The following is a 15173-nucleotide window of genomic DNA, read 5'->3' as shown; positions in this document are numbered from 1 at the left end:
TGCTCTTTCTGACAGTTGGAGGAGAAGCAACGCACGGTCCAGGGGTTGGTCACTCCGCAGAGACTTCCCAACATCAATCGCTCAGTGAGCCCCAAGTTCATTTCCGTCACGGGAGTAGAAACCGAGGATGCCATCAGCGACACTCTCGCAGATTCTTCTGATAGTTACAGCAACAATTCTTACGCCTCCGCCGTGGGTAGCCAAGAAGACTTTACTCTGGTGGACTTGCACATGCAGGTCAACCGCTTGATTATAGACTCGCCGATGTTGATGTCCAGCTATGTGACCCACTTAAGTCAAAGCAAGTGTAGCAATTGGGGTGGACAATCTAAGCACTCTGACCAGTTCTCTGTCCCCCTCTTTGAGAAAAACGAAGAAGGGAAACTGGTCTACGTAGGTACGTGGAGGTCTCCACCAGAAATTCCTGTGGTAACTGTAAATTCCAGGCGCCCGCTTCGTCCCAAACATGGAACTCTCCAGTGAAGGCATCACCTCGCTGAAGATGGTCTCCAAAGCGGACCCGGTAATCAGCAACAAAACCCCAACATCCCCGTTTATTCACGTCTGGGATCAAGAAGACGTCGACAACGACACCTCCTCGTTCCAAGAAGAAGAATTGTTGAGTAACCAAACCGACGCTGGGTGTCGGACCATCGTCATCGTGAAACTCAAAGGAGACCTAGACATTATGATCAGCCCGCTTCTTCTGGAATCTCTTCAGAGATTCGTGGATGCGTTGACTCCCACCGTAGCGAATCTTCATCCTCTCACGGTCATCAACCACCTCCACACCTCTTGCGTCAGCCAAGTCGAAGCCGCCAACATCCTCAAGACCACGGAAAACGTCGCGAAGCTCTGCCAAACTTCAAGTGGCGAAGGAAGCGTCACCGAAGGCTGCTACGAAGAAACAGTGAAAACTCAACTTCAAGCAGCGATTTTCTTACCGAAAGTCAACGTGACGCTCCTCCAGGTCTCCATCGTGGAAGAGATCATCTCGTTCTCCGCGTTGGACAACATGAAAGACCTCACTTGCGTGTCGTTGTTTACCGTCTGCTTCGACAACATCACCGCAAAGTTGCACTGCGATAAGCAAGCGCGGGAGGTTCTGCAGAGGTTCCATCGGCCGGCGGTGGTACAAAGTGGGAGCAAGAAAGGCGCGAACAAAGCGAGGATTCTTCTGGGGCTGCAGACTAACACCAACGCGGATATCATCCAAGGCGAACCCGTCTTCATCGAAAGTTGCGAGAAGCAGCAGCAGCAACTCGTTGTCTGTCTTAACGTCGGGAAAGCACACGCGCAGTTGAGGCGGTTGAGGAACGAGAGCTCTATTCTTGACGACGCCATCATCACGGCGATCCCGAATTACAAGTCCAAGGTTTTGTTCACGCCGGCGAAGGTCGGGCCGCAGTACCGAGGGGTGGAGTACTACCTGCAGCCCTTACCGATGGAGACTAACGTGAGTATACCACCACGAAGGGGACGACCAGTTCGTCCCCGACAGTTTGCCCCCGTCAATTGGTTCCCGACAATTTGTCCCCCGGTCAATTCGTCCCAGGCTTTTTCGTCCCTAATGCAATTTGCCTCCACTTTAATTCGTCCCGGTTTGATCTTTGATAATAATTGAAGAATGTAATTTATATAATTTTACTTAAAATTGATATCTGCAACACAAGGTAGCTATACATATACTAAGAAAATTCGTTTTATTACAATTAAAAAAATCAGTTATAATAAAATTGCCACTGGTAAATAAAAACATTTACAGAGAAGACTTACAAAAAATAATAATAAAGATGCATTACAAATTAATAAGAGTCTGACGAAGAATTAAATAATTATTATTATTGTTTGAAAAATATTCTAAATCAATTTCAATGATCGGAAAAAATGTTTTTCCCTACGACCCCATATTAAAGTTGCATTTTCCACACGGTTAAAAGACACGTTGATGTTTTCGTACATCCATTTCCGAAAGTAAAAGTCACTAGTGTGATATGAATATATCCGCACAGACCTGTCAAAACTGACAGTTATTTTGAAAGACAAATGTAACTCTTGAACTTTTGTCTCAGATATCTACACGATTTACTGTAAAACAACTTGCGTAATGGTAAAAATAAATGAATTGGTTAAGTCGTTTCTGACAAGTCAATTTTGACAGGTCTGTGCGGATATATTCATATCACACTAGTCACTTTTACTTTTGTAAATAGAGGTACGAAAACATCAACCATCTAACTATGTGGAATACGTTACTTTTATTTCGTAGAAAAATGACATTTAGAATAGATAAGAAATGAACTATTGTCAAGACTTATGGTTTTTTCCTGATGATGGAAGGTCGTAGGAAAAATAGTGTACATAACTCGTCACTTTCCGCAACAAGTACGGAAAGTGACCAATTTCGCACGAGTGTTAAAGTAGATGCACGAGGCGCCAGCCGAGTGCAGATATTACACGAGTGCAAAAAAGACACTTTCCGACGAGTTATGTACACTATTTTTCCTACGACCTTTCATCATCAGGAAGAAACCATAAGTTTCGACAATAGTTCATTTCTTATCTATTCTAAATGTCATTTTTCTACAACCTCATAAAAAAGTGACGTATGCCACATATTTAGATGGTTCATGTTTTGGTACATCCATTTCCGAAAGTAAAAGTCACTAGTGTGATATGAATATATCCGCACAGACCTGTCAAAACTGATTTGTCAAAATCGACCTAACCAATTCATTTTTATCATTATGCATGTTGTTTTACAGTGAATCGTCTAGATATTTGAGACAAAAATTCAGGAGTTACATTTGTATTTGAAAATAACTGTCAGTTTTGACAGGTCTGTGCGGATATATTCATATCACACTAGTGACTTTTACTTTCGGAAATGGATGTACGAAAACATCAACTTTCGGAGTCATTTAACCGTGTGGAAAATGTCACTTTCATATGGGGTCGTAGGAAAATGTCTATTTTAAGAACAAACATCTGCAAATGAATTTTTAACTTTTAACTCTGTCCATGTCCACCAAAATAAAACTTACATAAAAGTAGTAAATCCGTAATATTTTAAGAAGAACATTATGATGATCAGATCCAAAGGACGTCTAAAAAATAACTTTGAATGAGCGCATTATTTTCCTGCAATACAGTAGAACCTCGATTATTCGGGTGCGGATTATCTGTGCAAGGGTGTTCATTACAGAAAACACGCAAATCGAAGACCAACTACTTCGTACTTTTGCTTCCAATGTTAGAAAACTTAAAATTTGAATTTCAGTAACGGTTGGTGTAGTTTAATGAGATTTAAGTCAGTGCAGAGAGCCAAAACAAAATTATGAGTTAAAATTTTTGTCTTTAACCTTTTTACTGTAATAAACGTATACAGGGTGTCCCAGAACTCGTGCCCCAGAGAGCAAGGGAGGGTGCCGACAGCAATACAGATTGTAAATTTCAAAACAACAATTGACCAAGTTTAATAGTATTCGAGAACTGATAAAAAGTTAACAACCAATCCCGAAAGCTTATTCGAGAAGTGGAGTAAAAGGCCATCCCAATTTCCTAGGCAACGAGAGTCTAATAATCATCTGACCAATGGATGATAGTATGTGTCCATAGTTACCGATTTTCAAATTCTGTTCAGCTTCGGGATTAGCTACTGTTTTTTCGTCATATCTCAATTATTTTTTGAGTTAAAAAATCATAGTTTCAAAATTTTAGTTCACAATTGTTGCCTCCATAAGCCCTGTATATACGTTTTAACATTTTTCTCATCAACTACAAAAGATGAGAATTTGAAATTTTGGGAGCAAAAATAAGCGAATAAAACAAATCGAATGACAATATTTACTTATTCGTGACACTTCCGGTTATGCCGTAAGTTGTAGTCAACTTGCTTATTTAAAATGGAACACTCCATATATTATTGCATTTTCAGAATCTACATCTAAATTAAGGGTGACTTTATGTATAATGTGCCGTACTTAAATTAAACCATTTCAGAGATATTTAGATTTTTGTGAAAAAAAATGCACAACAGAAGTGAAATTTTTTTTCCGAATTAAGTACCCTATAATCGCCACGTTAATTGGAAAATAAGCACAATACAAACGTACAATGAAATTTTGCATTAACTTTCTGTATTGGACACCTATTTTCTACTAAAAATACGGAAAAAAGGTGTTTTTACTCTTCTGTTTCCAATTTTTTTAAGCATGCCTTGGAATGGTGACAATTCAATTTTATGTGGATTGTTTATAAAAAAAATTGGTGGTCTAATAGAAATAAAAAAATTCTCAAAAATGTTTGTGGAAATATTTTTTTTTTGTAATGCAAATTTAATTTATTTTATTTTGAAAAACCGAGATGTTTCTGAAATGATACAATTTAGGTATAGCGCGGTGTATAGAAAGGGATTTTTATTTTGCATATAGAATTTAAAAATGCAATAAAATATAGGGTGTTTTATTTAAACATTACATTACATTTATGTAATATATTTGATAAAGAGTTGAGTTTTAATTTCGTTAAATTTTTAAAATTGTTGTTATTAAGATGTTGATACATTTTGTTAAAGTTTTTATGTATTTTAAATTAATAATTCTGTTGCCTTAAACGTATGTTTATTTAACTCGTTTATCCGTGCTGGCTCTGGTCCCGACCAGCACGGATAATCGAGGTTGCACTGTATTAATAAAATAAATACTGGTTGTTTAAACTCTCACGATGACAAAAAACAAATTATTATTATTAACGACAATTTTAGGGGTGGCTACAATTGTTGCCAGACCTATGCAGATAATAAACTATGAAAAATGTTTTTATTGTATGTGCAGTTGATGCTCTTATTATTAGTACAGCGCATGTAAACACAACTTTTTGGGACAAATTTGCGTGGGACGAATTTTCAAGGAGACGAATTAACCGGGAAACGAATTGACCGGAGACAAAAAAGTCGGGTACGAAAAGGTTTGGGGACCAATTGCCGGGGACGAACTGTCCGCAAATCACCGCGAAGGAACTCCTCTGAGTGTTTTGTTTCAGTTCGTTGCGAGTGACGAGACGAGCGAAGATAAACTTGGGTTCATCATGTTTGAGTGCGGCCTGGAAGGAGTGTCGTTGAAGGTGGTGAAGAAGTCCCAATTCGAGCACATCGAGTGTAAGTTGAACGTGAAGACCAACAAAGACGAGAAGATCAGTGAAAACGTGGAGACTGGAGATGCGCCGAAATCCACGACGACCACCCCGAGACTAAGCGAGAAGAATAAACAAGACACCCCTAAAACGGGGCAGTGGGATGGTGAAGGCGACGCCCCCAAGAGCGACTGGGAGACTCCCGACCCCACGGTCTTAGCTAGAGACACAGGAAACGTGTCTTCGTGCATCATCGAATTGAAGATTGTTTGGTTTAACTTTGCGGCGCCTCCTCGGGCGCCCATCACCCGAAAAATCGACTACACCAGGTTGGATTGGAATTTGCTGAGCACGGCGTCGCCGGCAATCAACGCGTGGATGAACCCCAGTAACAGACTGGCAATCCGAGTGGTGCATATGGTGCGGACTATGTACAGGAGGTCCACGGCGATAGTTGCTTGCTTGATGGCGGAGGCGTTGGAGACGCAGAAGGCACATATGTTGACCAAGGTGAACTTCTGGAGGAGGCAACCCGCGCTGAATTTTCTTTTTTCAGAGTCGGTACGATAAGTTGACCCCGCTCGCGCAGACCCTCCAAGAGGACCCCAGTCTCCAGTTGTGTTCCATCCTCCAACAGTACTACCTGGAGACCGACCCCGCGATCATCGAGAACAACCTCCGCGAAAGCGAGATTCCTCAGTTGTTCACTTTGCGCCAAGGCGTCGTGGTGTTGAGCCGCCAGTGGAAAAACATCCTCTACACTCCGTTGCTCCCCCAGCACACGGTGAAGTCCCGTATAAAACCTTTGAACGTGACCATCGCGGTGCCTGAAGTTGAAGAGGTAAGTTGCGTGACTAATTTTCCAAGCCAGTTCTTGGTGGCTCAACTTTCCTCAACAGATGAGTCGCGAGTTCGAAGAAGAGGTAGAGGTTGAAGAAAACCGTAAGCGCCTTTATCTAAGCTCGCTTAAGATAGAATCACGCACTAACATTTCATTTGTTTTCATAACACTTTGTGTGCTTTGGCTCGCAGGTCTGTATCACTGACGGAGAGGCCAGCGGTAACGAGGATCACGATATTACCGACGAGCACGCACGCTTGCTCCATTCTGGCATCATTTTAAAGCCGAACGCTCACAAAAACGTGGGTAGGTCTCTTAGAACCATCGCGCTAACTAGAAGCATGTGACTAACACTTCTTCACTTACTGGTTATTGGAATAATTACTTGTTTTCTTTAGGGATTAGCAAAGAGAACGTGGCGCTGCAGTCGCCGCAGATGACCAACTACTTGGAGACGGCGGTGCACACTCCTCAAGTCGCGGTGGTCTCCGGAGGCGTCGAGAGCGTCTTGACCTCACCCAGTCCTACAGGTATACAGTGTCGCTTTGGGGTTCCCTCTACTAACACCGTGTGTAAAGTTACTCACAGGAAACGCAATAAGAGCTTGCAACCTACGCAGCATCCCAACAGTAGCCGGGCTAGTGTAGTCTTACCTTTACTCACTAATACCAACCCTTTTCAAAAGCGCAACGACGATAACATATGTGAGTTGGGTGCCGCTCCCGTGGCGGTTACTGCACGCAGTAGTCGCAACGGCCCTTCTAACCAATTCCCACCCCCTCGAGCGATCACGTCTTCATTCCTCCCTGATTTAGGTTACGGTACCCTCCGCGAAGACTGCCTCATCTACAACATGGGCTCGGACCCCAGCGAAGTCTACAGCCACTCCAGCCCGGAGCTCCCATCCAGCCCCCTTCATAAAACAGTGGGGCACACTCACTCCTCCGAGGATCTGTACTCCTGGATGGCCAAACAAGATACAGTGGGATCTCTCAAAGGCTACATGGAGTCCAAAATCGACACATTGCAAACGGAGTCGTCGGGAGACGCCGGGACGCTACCCAAGGAGAGCGTCACCGCCCCCGAGATCTCACTGTATCCCATCCACGACTCGGTGCGACTCCTCGACGCGAATCAGATTTTCCAACCATTGTTATCCGGGCTGGGAGTCATGCCGCAGCAACTGCGATTCACCACGATGTCCGATTCTAGTATTGTTTTTTGAAACGAGGTTGGTAGCAGTGGTAATGTGAGTTTGTAGATGCGGGTAATGACGTGACGACGCTGGACGCTTTGGGGTCGAATTTCTGTCTGGTTGGTAACATGGAGACCATGCATATTGATATCGTCGTGTCAGAGCACGGGAAAACTGAAAAGAAGAAAGGAAAAACCAAAGGAAAGCGTCTCTACATTGAGCCCAACAGTAAGTTTTCACGAAGAGAGTTGGCAACTCTGACTGGGATTTTTCAGACGAGTCCTCAGCTTTCGTGTGCGAAAAAGTCTCCGTTGAGCTGGAGATTGACCGGATGACCGACATGGCCGTCAACGAAATGATGAAGACGAAGAATGTCCTCTACATCTCCAGGGGACAGCTCAAGAACCACACGAGCACAGTCATCAACTTCACCATTGGTAAGTTCAACCCCCCAATCTGAACGAATGTCTTTATGTCCGTCATTTACCGACATTCATTAATTACACTGGTCAACACGGTTTTTGTAGTCGCCGTAAAAAGTTGATGTTCTCATGTAATTTGATTTCCTGAATACGATGGTGACCTTGAAATTTCTCTAGGACTCCACAGTTTTTGAGATATATGAAAACTCAAGATAATCGCTTATTTTTATTCAAAACATCTTTTAGATGAAGAAAAATATCAAAAAAAGACATTTTTTTTCTTGTTTAGTTATCTCAAAATCGGTTAATTGAATATGTTTTTGTTACACTGATACCCATAATTATGTGAAAAATTTTAACAATTTATTAGGTAATATTCAAAATATGACTGTCAATTTTCATAAAAAAATTTACCCCAACTTACCTTATTTCGAATTTTTTTTTTTTAGAATTGAAGAAATCTCTTTTTTTTTAATTTGGTATGCTAAAAAACAAACTTTTTGTCATCCTGCTCATCACTGTCAGTAACAAATTTTTTCGAAAAAAGTTCAAAAGAAAAGTAAAAAAAAGTGAAATAATAGTAGATTTTGTTATACGGCAGAAAAGTGGTACTTTTTATCGAGCAATTGCAGTAGCGAGGCTAAGCGTAGCGTAGCCGAGCGTACGCAAAATTGCGAGACAGCAAAGCCACTTTTCGGCCAAATAACAAATACTACTTTTTCTCCAAACGTTAGATTCAGTACCACGACCGACAATGAGTGAACGCAAATTGAACTAAAAACATGGATGGCTATGCATGTAGTTGTCATTGATGACATTTACTGTGAAAAATATTGGTTTCAAAGAGTTTCAAAGTTAAGATCGTGCAAGTGCCATACAAAATGTAAGTTTAAAATAGTAGAAGTCACAAAAAGTACTTTTTTTGCCTAGGCAGCCAAAGTGTTTCCATGTCATCGAGCGCTTTTCATTACTTATAACAAAATTGCCTACTTTACTGTCTAAAAGCGACTAAAAAATAGTGACTTTTTGTGACGTTTGGAGAAAAAAGTGTTTTATTTTTGAATTACGTGTTTTTTGTATCTTTTCATTGTTACTGTGATCTATTATGACAACTGTAATGTGAGTCAGGATTATCGAACGTAAGCTCAAAATTTTCAGTCTCAATTAAATAGAAATTTGGATCAATTTTAACTAAATTTAATCATACCTTTGATGTGTACAAAGGTTACTTAAGTTACTTCTAATTTCATGTACTATTTATATAAATCCAATCTGAAGGGAACGAATTAAGGAACGTTACACAAAAAATGACAAAAAGCCTATTAACCCTTTAACTGTTATAAACGTATATATACGTTTTGACATTTTTCTCATAAACTTGAGATGATAAGTTGAAATTTTGGGAACAAAAATAAGCGAATAAAGCAAATCGAATGACAATATTCATATTTGTTACACTTCCGGTTATGGCGGAAGTAGTAGTCAACTTGCTTATTTAAAATGGAACACCCCATATATTATTGCATTTTCCTATTCTATATCCAAATTAAGGGTGACGTTTCATTTCAGATATCTTGTTTTTAGTGAAAAAAATTGCACAACAGAAGTGAAATTTTCTTTCCCAAATAAGAACCCTATAATCTATTTCCAAATTGCCACGTTAACTGAAAAATAAGTACAATACAAACGTACAATGAAATTTTGCATTAACTTTATGTATTAGACACCTATTTCCTACTAAAAATACGGAAAAAAGAAGTGTTTTTACTCGTTTGTTCCCATTTTTTTTAAGCATGCTTTGGAATGGTGACAATTCAATTTTATGTGGATCTTTTATAAACAAATTTATTGGTCTAATAAAAATAAAAAAAATCTCAAAAATGTTTGTGGAAATATTTTTTTTTGTAATGCAAATTTAATTAATTTTTTTGAAAAATCGAGATATTTCAGAAATAATAAATTTAGGTATAGCACGGTCTATAGAAAGTGATCTTTAATTTGCATATAGAATTCAAAAATTCAATAAAATATAGGGTGTTCTATTTAAAATAAGCAAGTTGACTGCCACTTCTGGTATGACTGGAAGTGTTACGTTAATGTAAATTAATTTATTCATTTATTATTCGTCTTATCCGCTTATTTTTGTCTCCAAAATTTCAAATTCTTATCATTTGCATTTTCTGAGAAAAATGGCAAAACGTACATATACGTTTACAACAGTTAAAGGGTTAATTCTGACACAAAGAACTTTTTAGTAGACAAGAGAGTATGTGCCAAAGATAACTTTAAACGTGGACAGCCCACTACACATCTTTTGCTGTCTGCATGGGCAGCCTCGATCGGTCTTACCACGCGTCCGATATTACCCCAACTCACCTTATATAATTTTATTTTTTATCAAAAAATTATTATTATTTAAAACTAATAACTACCGTATGGTTTGCTGAATGAAAACGAAAGAAATGTATATCTAGTCCCGGAAATTTTACCATAAAATCATTATTTTTCAAGAACGATTTCACCGATTTTCGTAATATTTTGCACACACTCTCTTGAGATGATTTTAGATGCTTTTGCACTCAAATTAGCAGTTTTTTATATCTCAAAATTACCTAGGGTACACTAATGTTTATCAAGACGACATGTTTTCACTGAAAATTGCACTCGTGAAATTTCCAGAAAAAGTTTGTTGTGATTGGTTGATTTGAAAAAATTAAAGTCTGATAGGTCGAACCTATGGTGAGTTGAATTCTCACTTTAATTTTGTCGGCCAGTGTTATTTGACGGTTTAACGTCAAGTTCAGACACACGTCCGCCAACTAGATAAGTAATTAAATTCTCCAGGTGTCCGCTTCATCTCGCAACGCGTCAACATGCCGCTCCTGCGGCTTCTCCACCAAATCAGCAACATGTACCAAAACGTGAAAGACACGCAGAATGAGCTCCGGGAGCAGCAGCCTGTGGAGATCCGCCGCCCCAAAACCAGTGCGAGCGACCACTTGGATATCAAGCACCACTCCTCAAGTACTACGCTTCTTTCCTGTCACCCCCAGCTAACTCTTCTCAGTTTCAGACATACAGGAGCCTCTGGTGGACACCTCGAAGCAGCTAAGTCTGAAGATTTCTGACCCTGGTTCTGTGACTTCTCAAGCGAAACCGATCGTGTCGCCGTCCCCGAGTCTGAGGTCGCGCCCCCAAAGCTTCGCGCAGAAGTTGCGGTCCACCGGAAAGAGCGTCAAAGGGTACGTTAATTTGAATGAGGGCGTCGGGACCCCACTTACTATGAGTAGCCCTTCGGGATCCGCTTTGGAGCACATCACCGTGTCTTCAGACAAGAGCACGGGGCGCTGCTGGAAAACCATCTACCATCTTCTTGATTTGTACGCTAATATGCCTGACACGAAGACGATCAAGCATCGCTTCTCCGTCGGGGCGTACGACATTTCCGAGCACTATAAAGGAAACCGGAAGTACGATCTCCTCACCGAGATGAAATCGAACGAAGATCTCGACAAACCGGAAGCTCCAGTCCCTGCAAAAGGTACAATAAAAGAACACACTAAACTCGTTGTTTTCGGGGTTGCACGTATCCACCGCACGCGGCTTCTGGCGACGCTCTCCGGGTTGAAACTCGAAGCGGAAATTACCAGTCTTCACTCGAGCTTCACGTGTCGGAAGAAGTCAACTCCGGCGATGCTCGAGTGCTCTTTAACCGGTCAAGTTGGACGTACCATGATCAGCTTGTTGGAGGGAGTTCTTCCGAACCAACAAACCGTCGTGAAAGTTACCATCGGAAAATCCCAAGCGCTATACTCCAGCGTGAAGAAGAAGAACAAAGATAAGAACTCCGGACTGTTGACTGTCGGAGCCGTCAACATCGACATACCGCAACACCCCGTGGCGTTGCACGGAATGGTAACCAGAGGAAGCAAACAACTGAGTTCCACTCTCCAAGAACTCCGCGTGACAAGAACCGCCAGCAGGTTGTCACGAGGAGTCCAAGCAGAAGACGAGCAGCAGAGTTCGCCAAGTCATCAAACTCGGGATGTTCCCATGACGAGTTCGGGTTTCGCGAAGAGCGGCGCAGAAGAGAAAAGTCTCCTCCAGCCCCTGGTGATGCAGTTCTCGGTGATTTTGCAGAGTTTGAGTATCACCGCAGCGTTGCTACCGTCACTTCAAGCCACTTACAAGATGGATAAAGTTAACAGTTCGGGGGTGACGGGCAGCAAGGCGAAGTTTACCGTGGATTTGCCTCACCACTCTTTGAGTTTTAACACGATCCTGCAGGGGTACTACGAGAAAGTCGAGGCGAATTTGCCATCTGAAGCGAGCATTGCATTGCCAGCAGTCCACGTCTCCGCGGAGTACATCCCAGAGAACGCCACCAACGTGCGGAAGAACCCAGAAGGGGTTGTGTTTAAACAAGGGGGCTACATCAGCGCGCAGGCCGACATTGGAGTCTTTGAACACAGTCTTACGACTGACTTGCTGAACCACTTGGTGTTCGTCCAGAAGGTGTTCATGAAGGAAGTCAATGAAGTCGTGCAGAAGGTGTACGGCGGAGAGCGCCCGGTTCCCATCTGGTTGGAAGACACGGAGGAACCCTCGTCGTTGAACCGACTACTCTTCTCTCTTATTATAAGGATTCGGAGGATCCAACTGACGGCCACGACCGCAGGAAGCTCTGCGGTGCGTCTCGAAACCGGCGCCGTCGTCCTCGAGTTGTCCAACAGAGTACAGAACGTCTCCGGATCGACTCAGAGCAGCACCACCGCGCGGCTCTTCGGTAAAGCGCAAGTCGACCTCAATCTCTCTCTCGGTCAAATCATCAGAAACGCCGTCTTCGAAGAGGCGGAGATCGAGTACCAACCTGTTGCTTTCTTCAACACCAAGATCGGCCTCAGGAACGCTTTTCAAGACGAGATTGTTGAAGGAGAGGACAAGGAGGTTGTGTTGATCACCCTGAAGAGACCTTTGATTTACATCCAACCGGTGGCAATAGATAAGGCCATCTTAGTTTGGTTGAACTACAAGAACGCCTACGACTATTGGAACGAGAAACGGGCGAATTTGAACAAGGAAGTTTTGACGGCGACTCAGCAAGTGTACGAGAAGTTCCAGTTCGGCCAGTTTACCAGTCAGTTGAGCGCCCCACACTTAGGGACTTTGTTCTTGCAACTGACGGTGGAAGACATGGGGATTTGTTTGCCCTTGAACCCGCTGCCGATGGCGTGGAACCAACGGAACGCGTACGAAGAGAGTCGGGGGGCTGTCGTGATCACGCTGGAGAACACGAGCATTTCAGGTGAGAAAAAAAGAGACGAAACTGTTGAAACTGTTGAATTTTTTGCAGCTTGCAGCTCTGGCTCCTTGGTCAGCAAAGGAAAGTTCTCCAATTTGTGCCTCCGCTTCGCCGACGATTTCGAGACTTCTTTAGACGACTGGAAGCCCGACATGACGGACTCCTCCATCATGAATCTCTGTGTGGTGAGCGACGGGACGTACGAGGTCTGTAGCCGTACCATCGCGGCCAAGCAACCCAATGGTAAGTTTCCCTTCTCTTCGATGTTTTTCTTATTGGGAGCCGCTCCAGAAAACGCGAAATGGTTTCTCAACGTCCAGTGGCAGATGGAAGGAGTCGACATCCACCTGGACACCAACGTCGGCAAACAACTCTCCGCTTTAGGCCACACGCTTACCATGCTCACGGGCGCTGAAGAAGCCGCCTTCCCCGTGGACTACGACAGCGACGACAACGAACCCATCGACGGCACCCGCGTCTCCCAAGAAAGTATTCTTCCTTCTTTCATGTTCGACCCCAATTTGGACACCCGCAGCCGGTCGAAACTCATGGAGAAAGAAATGAACGAACAAGCGAAGATCATCAATGACTTACGCACGTTGGGGGCTTCCCATGGAACCATCGAACTCGAAATGAAACGCTTACATGAGCTGGAGACCATCGTCTACAAAGGTTTCAGACGCGACATGATCCAGAAGCTAAGACGACAGAGCGTTAAAGCTCAATCGATTAAAGGGAAGTTCGGTTTGGGGTCGAAGAGCGCTTTCCGGTCGAAATCCTTCATGGTGCAGAGTCCCACGATGGAACGAAAGAACAGGTGAGTTGGACATAGAGTCGTATTCGTAACCACTGAGTAGTTTCAGCCCTGAAAACGGCCAAGGCATCGCGTCAGGGAACTCGGGGAGTTATGAAAGCTCCCCCAGGTCGGGACCATCACGCTCCGCCTCTCTAAGAGTGAGAAACAACGAAATACCTCCGAAAGTCACTTTCAGCGACTCGCAGGGCATGACTAGGCAAGCCTCTTTACCTAGTGCCAGCTCGGAGATGAGCCTCCCGGAGACACAACTCGATTGGGGCGAATATCTGGATATCGACGGCGAGAAGATTATGTTACGGAAGAAGTTACCGGCGTCCTGCGAGTCAGTTGAAGAAGGGTAAGTTTTTGGTATATCAAATAACCTTCGAAGTGACCAAAAGAGTAAATTTTAAACGTTTCAACCTGAAATTACTAAAAAGCGAAATTTCTAAAATTTTAAGGTAAAATCAAAACACCTTCGAAATGACAAAATAAAACTGAATGTGACCGTTTCAATCAAAAATTACTAAAAAAGCGAAATTTCTAAAATTTTGAAGAAAGATCAAATCACCGAAATAAAAAAAGTGAATTTCGAACGTTTCAATGTGAAATTACTAAAAAAGCGACATTTTTAAAATTTTAAGGAAAAATCATATCACCTTCGAAATGACAACAAAAGTGAATTTTGATCATTTCAATCTAATAAAACTACTAAAAAAGCGGAATTTCTAAATTTTTAAAGAAAGGTCAAGTCACCGAAATAAAAAAAGTGAATTTCGAACGTTTCAATGTGAAATTACTAAAAAAGCGAGATTTCCAAAATTTTAAGGAAAAATCAAATCATCTTCGAAATGACAAAAAAAGTAAATTTTGAACGTTTCAGTCTAAAATTCCTAAAAAGCCAAATTTCTAAAATTTTAAGGAAGAATCAAATCACCTTCGAAATGACAAAAAAAAGTGAATGTGACCGTTTCAATCTAAAATCATTAAAAAAGCGAAATTCTAAAATTTTAAAGAAAGATCAAATCACCTTCGAAATGACAAAAAAAGTGAATTTTGAACGTTTCAATCTGAAATTAGAAAATAGGCGAGATTTCTAAAATTTTAAGGAAAAATCAAATCACCTTCGAAATGACAAAAAAAGTGATTTTGAGCGTTTCAATCTGAAATTATTAGAAAAGCGAAATTTTTAAAATTTTTAGGAAAAATCAAATCACCTTCGAAATGACAAAAAAAAGTGAATGTGACCGTTTCAATCTAAAATTATTAAAAAAGCGAAATTCTAAAATTTTAAAGAAAAATCAAATCACCTTCGAAATGACAAAAAAAGTGAATTTTGAACGTTTCAATCTGAAATTAGAAAATAGGCGAGATTTCTAAAATTTTAAGGAAAAATCAAATCACCTTCGAAATGACAAAAAAAGTGATTTTGAGCGTTTCAATCTGAAATTATTAGAAAAGCGAAATTTTTAAAATTTTAAGGA

At 41.6% G+C, this 15173-nt stretch overlaps 1 protein-coding gene across 1 annotated transcript in view; it reads left to right on the top strand.

Annotated features, from left to right (window-relative positions):
* The window catches only part of tweek (transmembrane protein KIAA1109 homolog tweek), a 28855-nt gene that overhangs the window by 5872 nt on the left and 7810 nt on the right, over nt 1-15173 (top strand). Inside the window, exons 6-20 of the mRNA XM_088032880.1 lie at nt 16-397; nt 447-1456; nt 5044-5643; nt 5690-5974; nt 6166-6280; nt 6373-6504; nt 6553-6678; nt 6790-7185; nt 7236-7397; nt 7445-7606; nt 10436-10615; nt 10659-12896; nt 12945-13136; nt 13185-13710; nt 13751-14047. Coding sequence (XP_087889006.1) covers nt 16-397; nt 447-1456; nt 5044-5643; nt 5690-5974; nt 6166-6280; nt 6373-6504; nt 6553-6678; nt 6790-7185; nt 7236-7397; nt 7445-7606; nt 10436-10615; nt 10659-12896; nt 12945-13136; nt 13185-13710; nt 13751-14047 — 6803 coding nt within the window. The remainder of the gene's footprint in view (nt 1-15; nt 398-446; nt 1457-5043; nt 5644-5689; nt 5975-6165; nt 6281-6372; nt 6505-6552; nt 6679-6789; nt 7186-7235; nt 7398-7444; nt 7607-10435; nt 10616-10658; nt 12897-12944; nt 13137-13184; nt 13711-13750; nt 14048-15173) is intronic.

Source organism: Gnatocerus cornutus, chromosome 3, assembly GCF_029298725.1.
Source record: "Gnatocerus cornutus isolate USDA-ARS CGAHR chromosome 3, icGnaCorn1.1, whole genome shotgun sequence".
Lineage (NCBI taxonomy): Eukaryota > Metazoa > Arthropoda > Insecta > Coleoptera > Tenebrionidae > Gnatocerus > Gnatocerus cornutus.
This window is presented reverse-complemented; position numbering and strand designations above follow the sequence as displayed.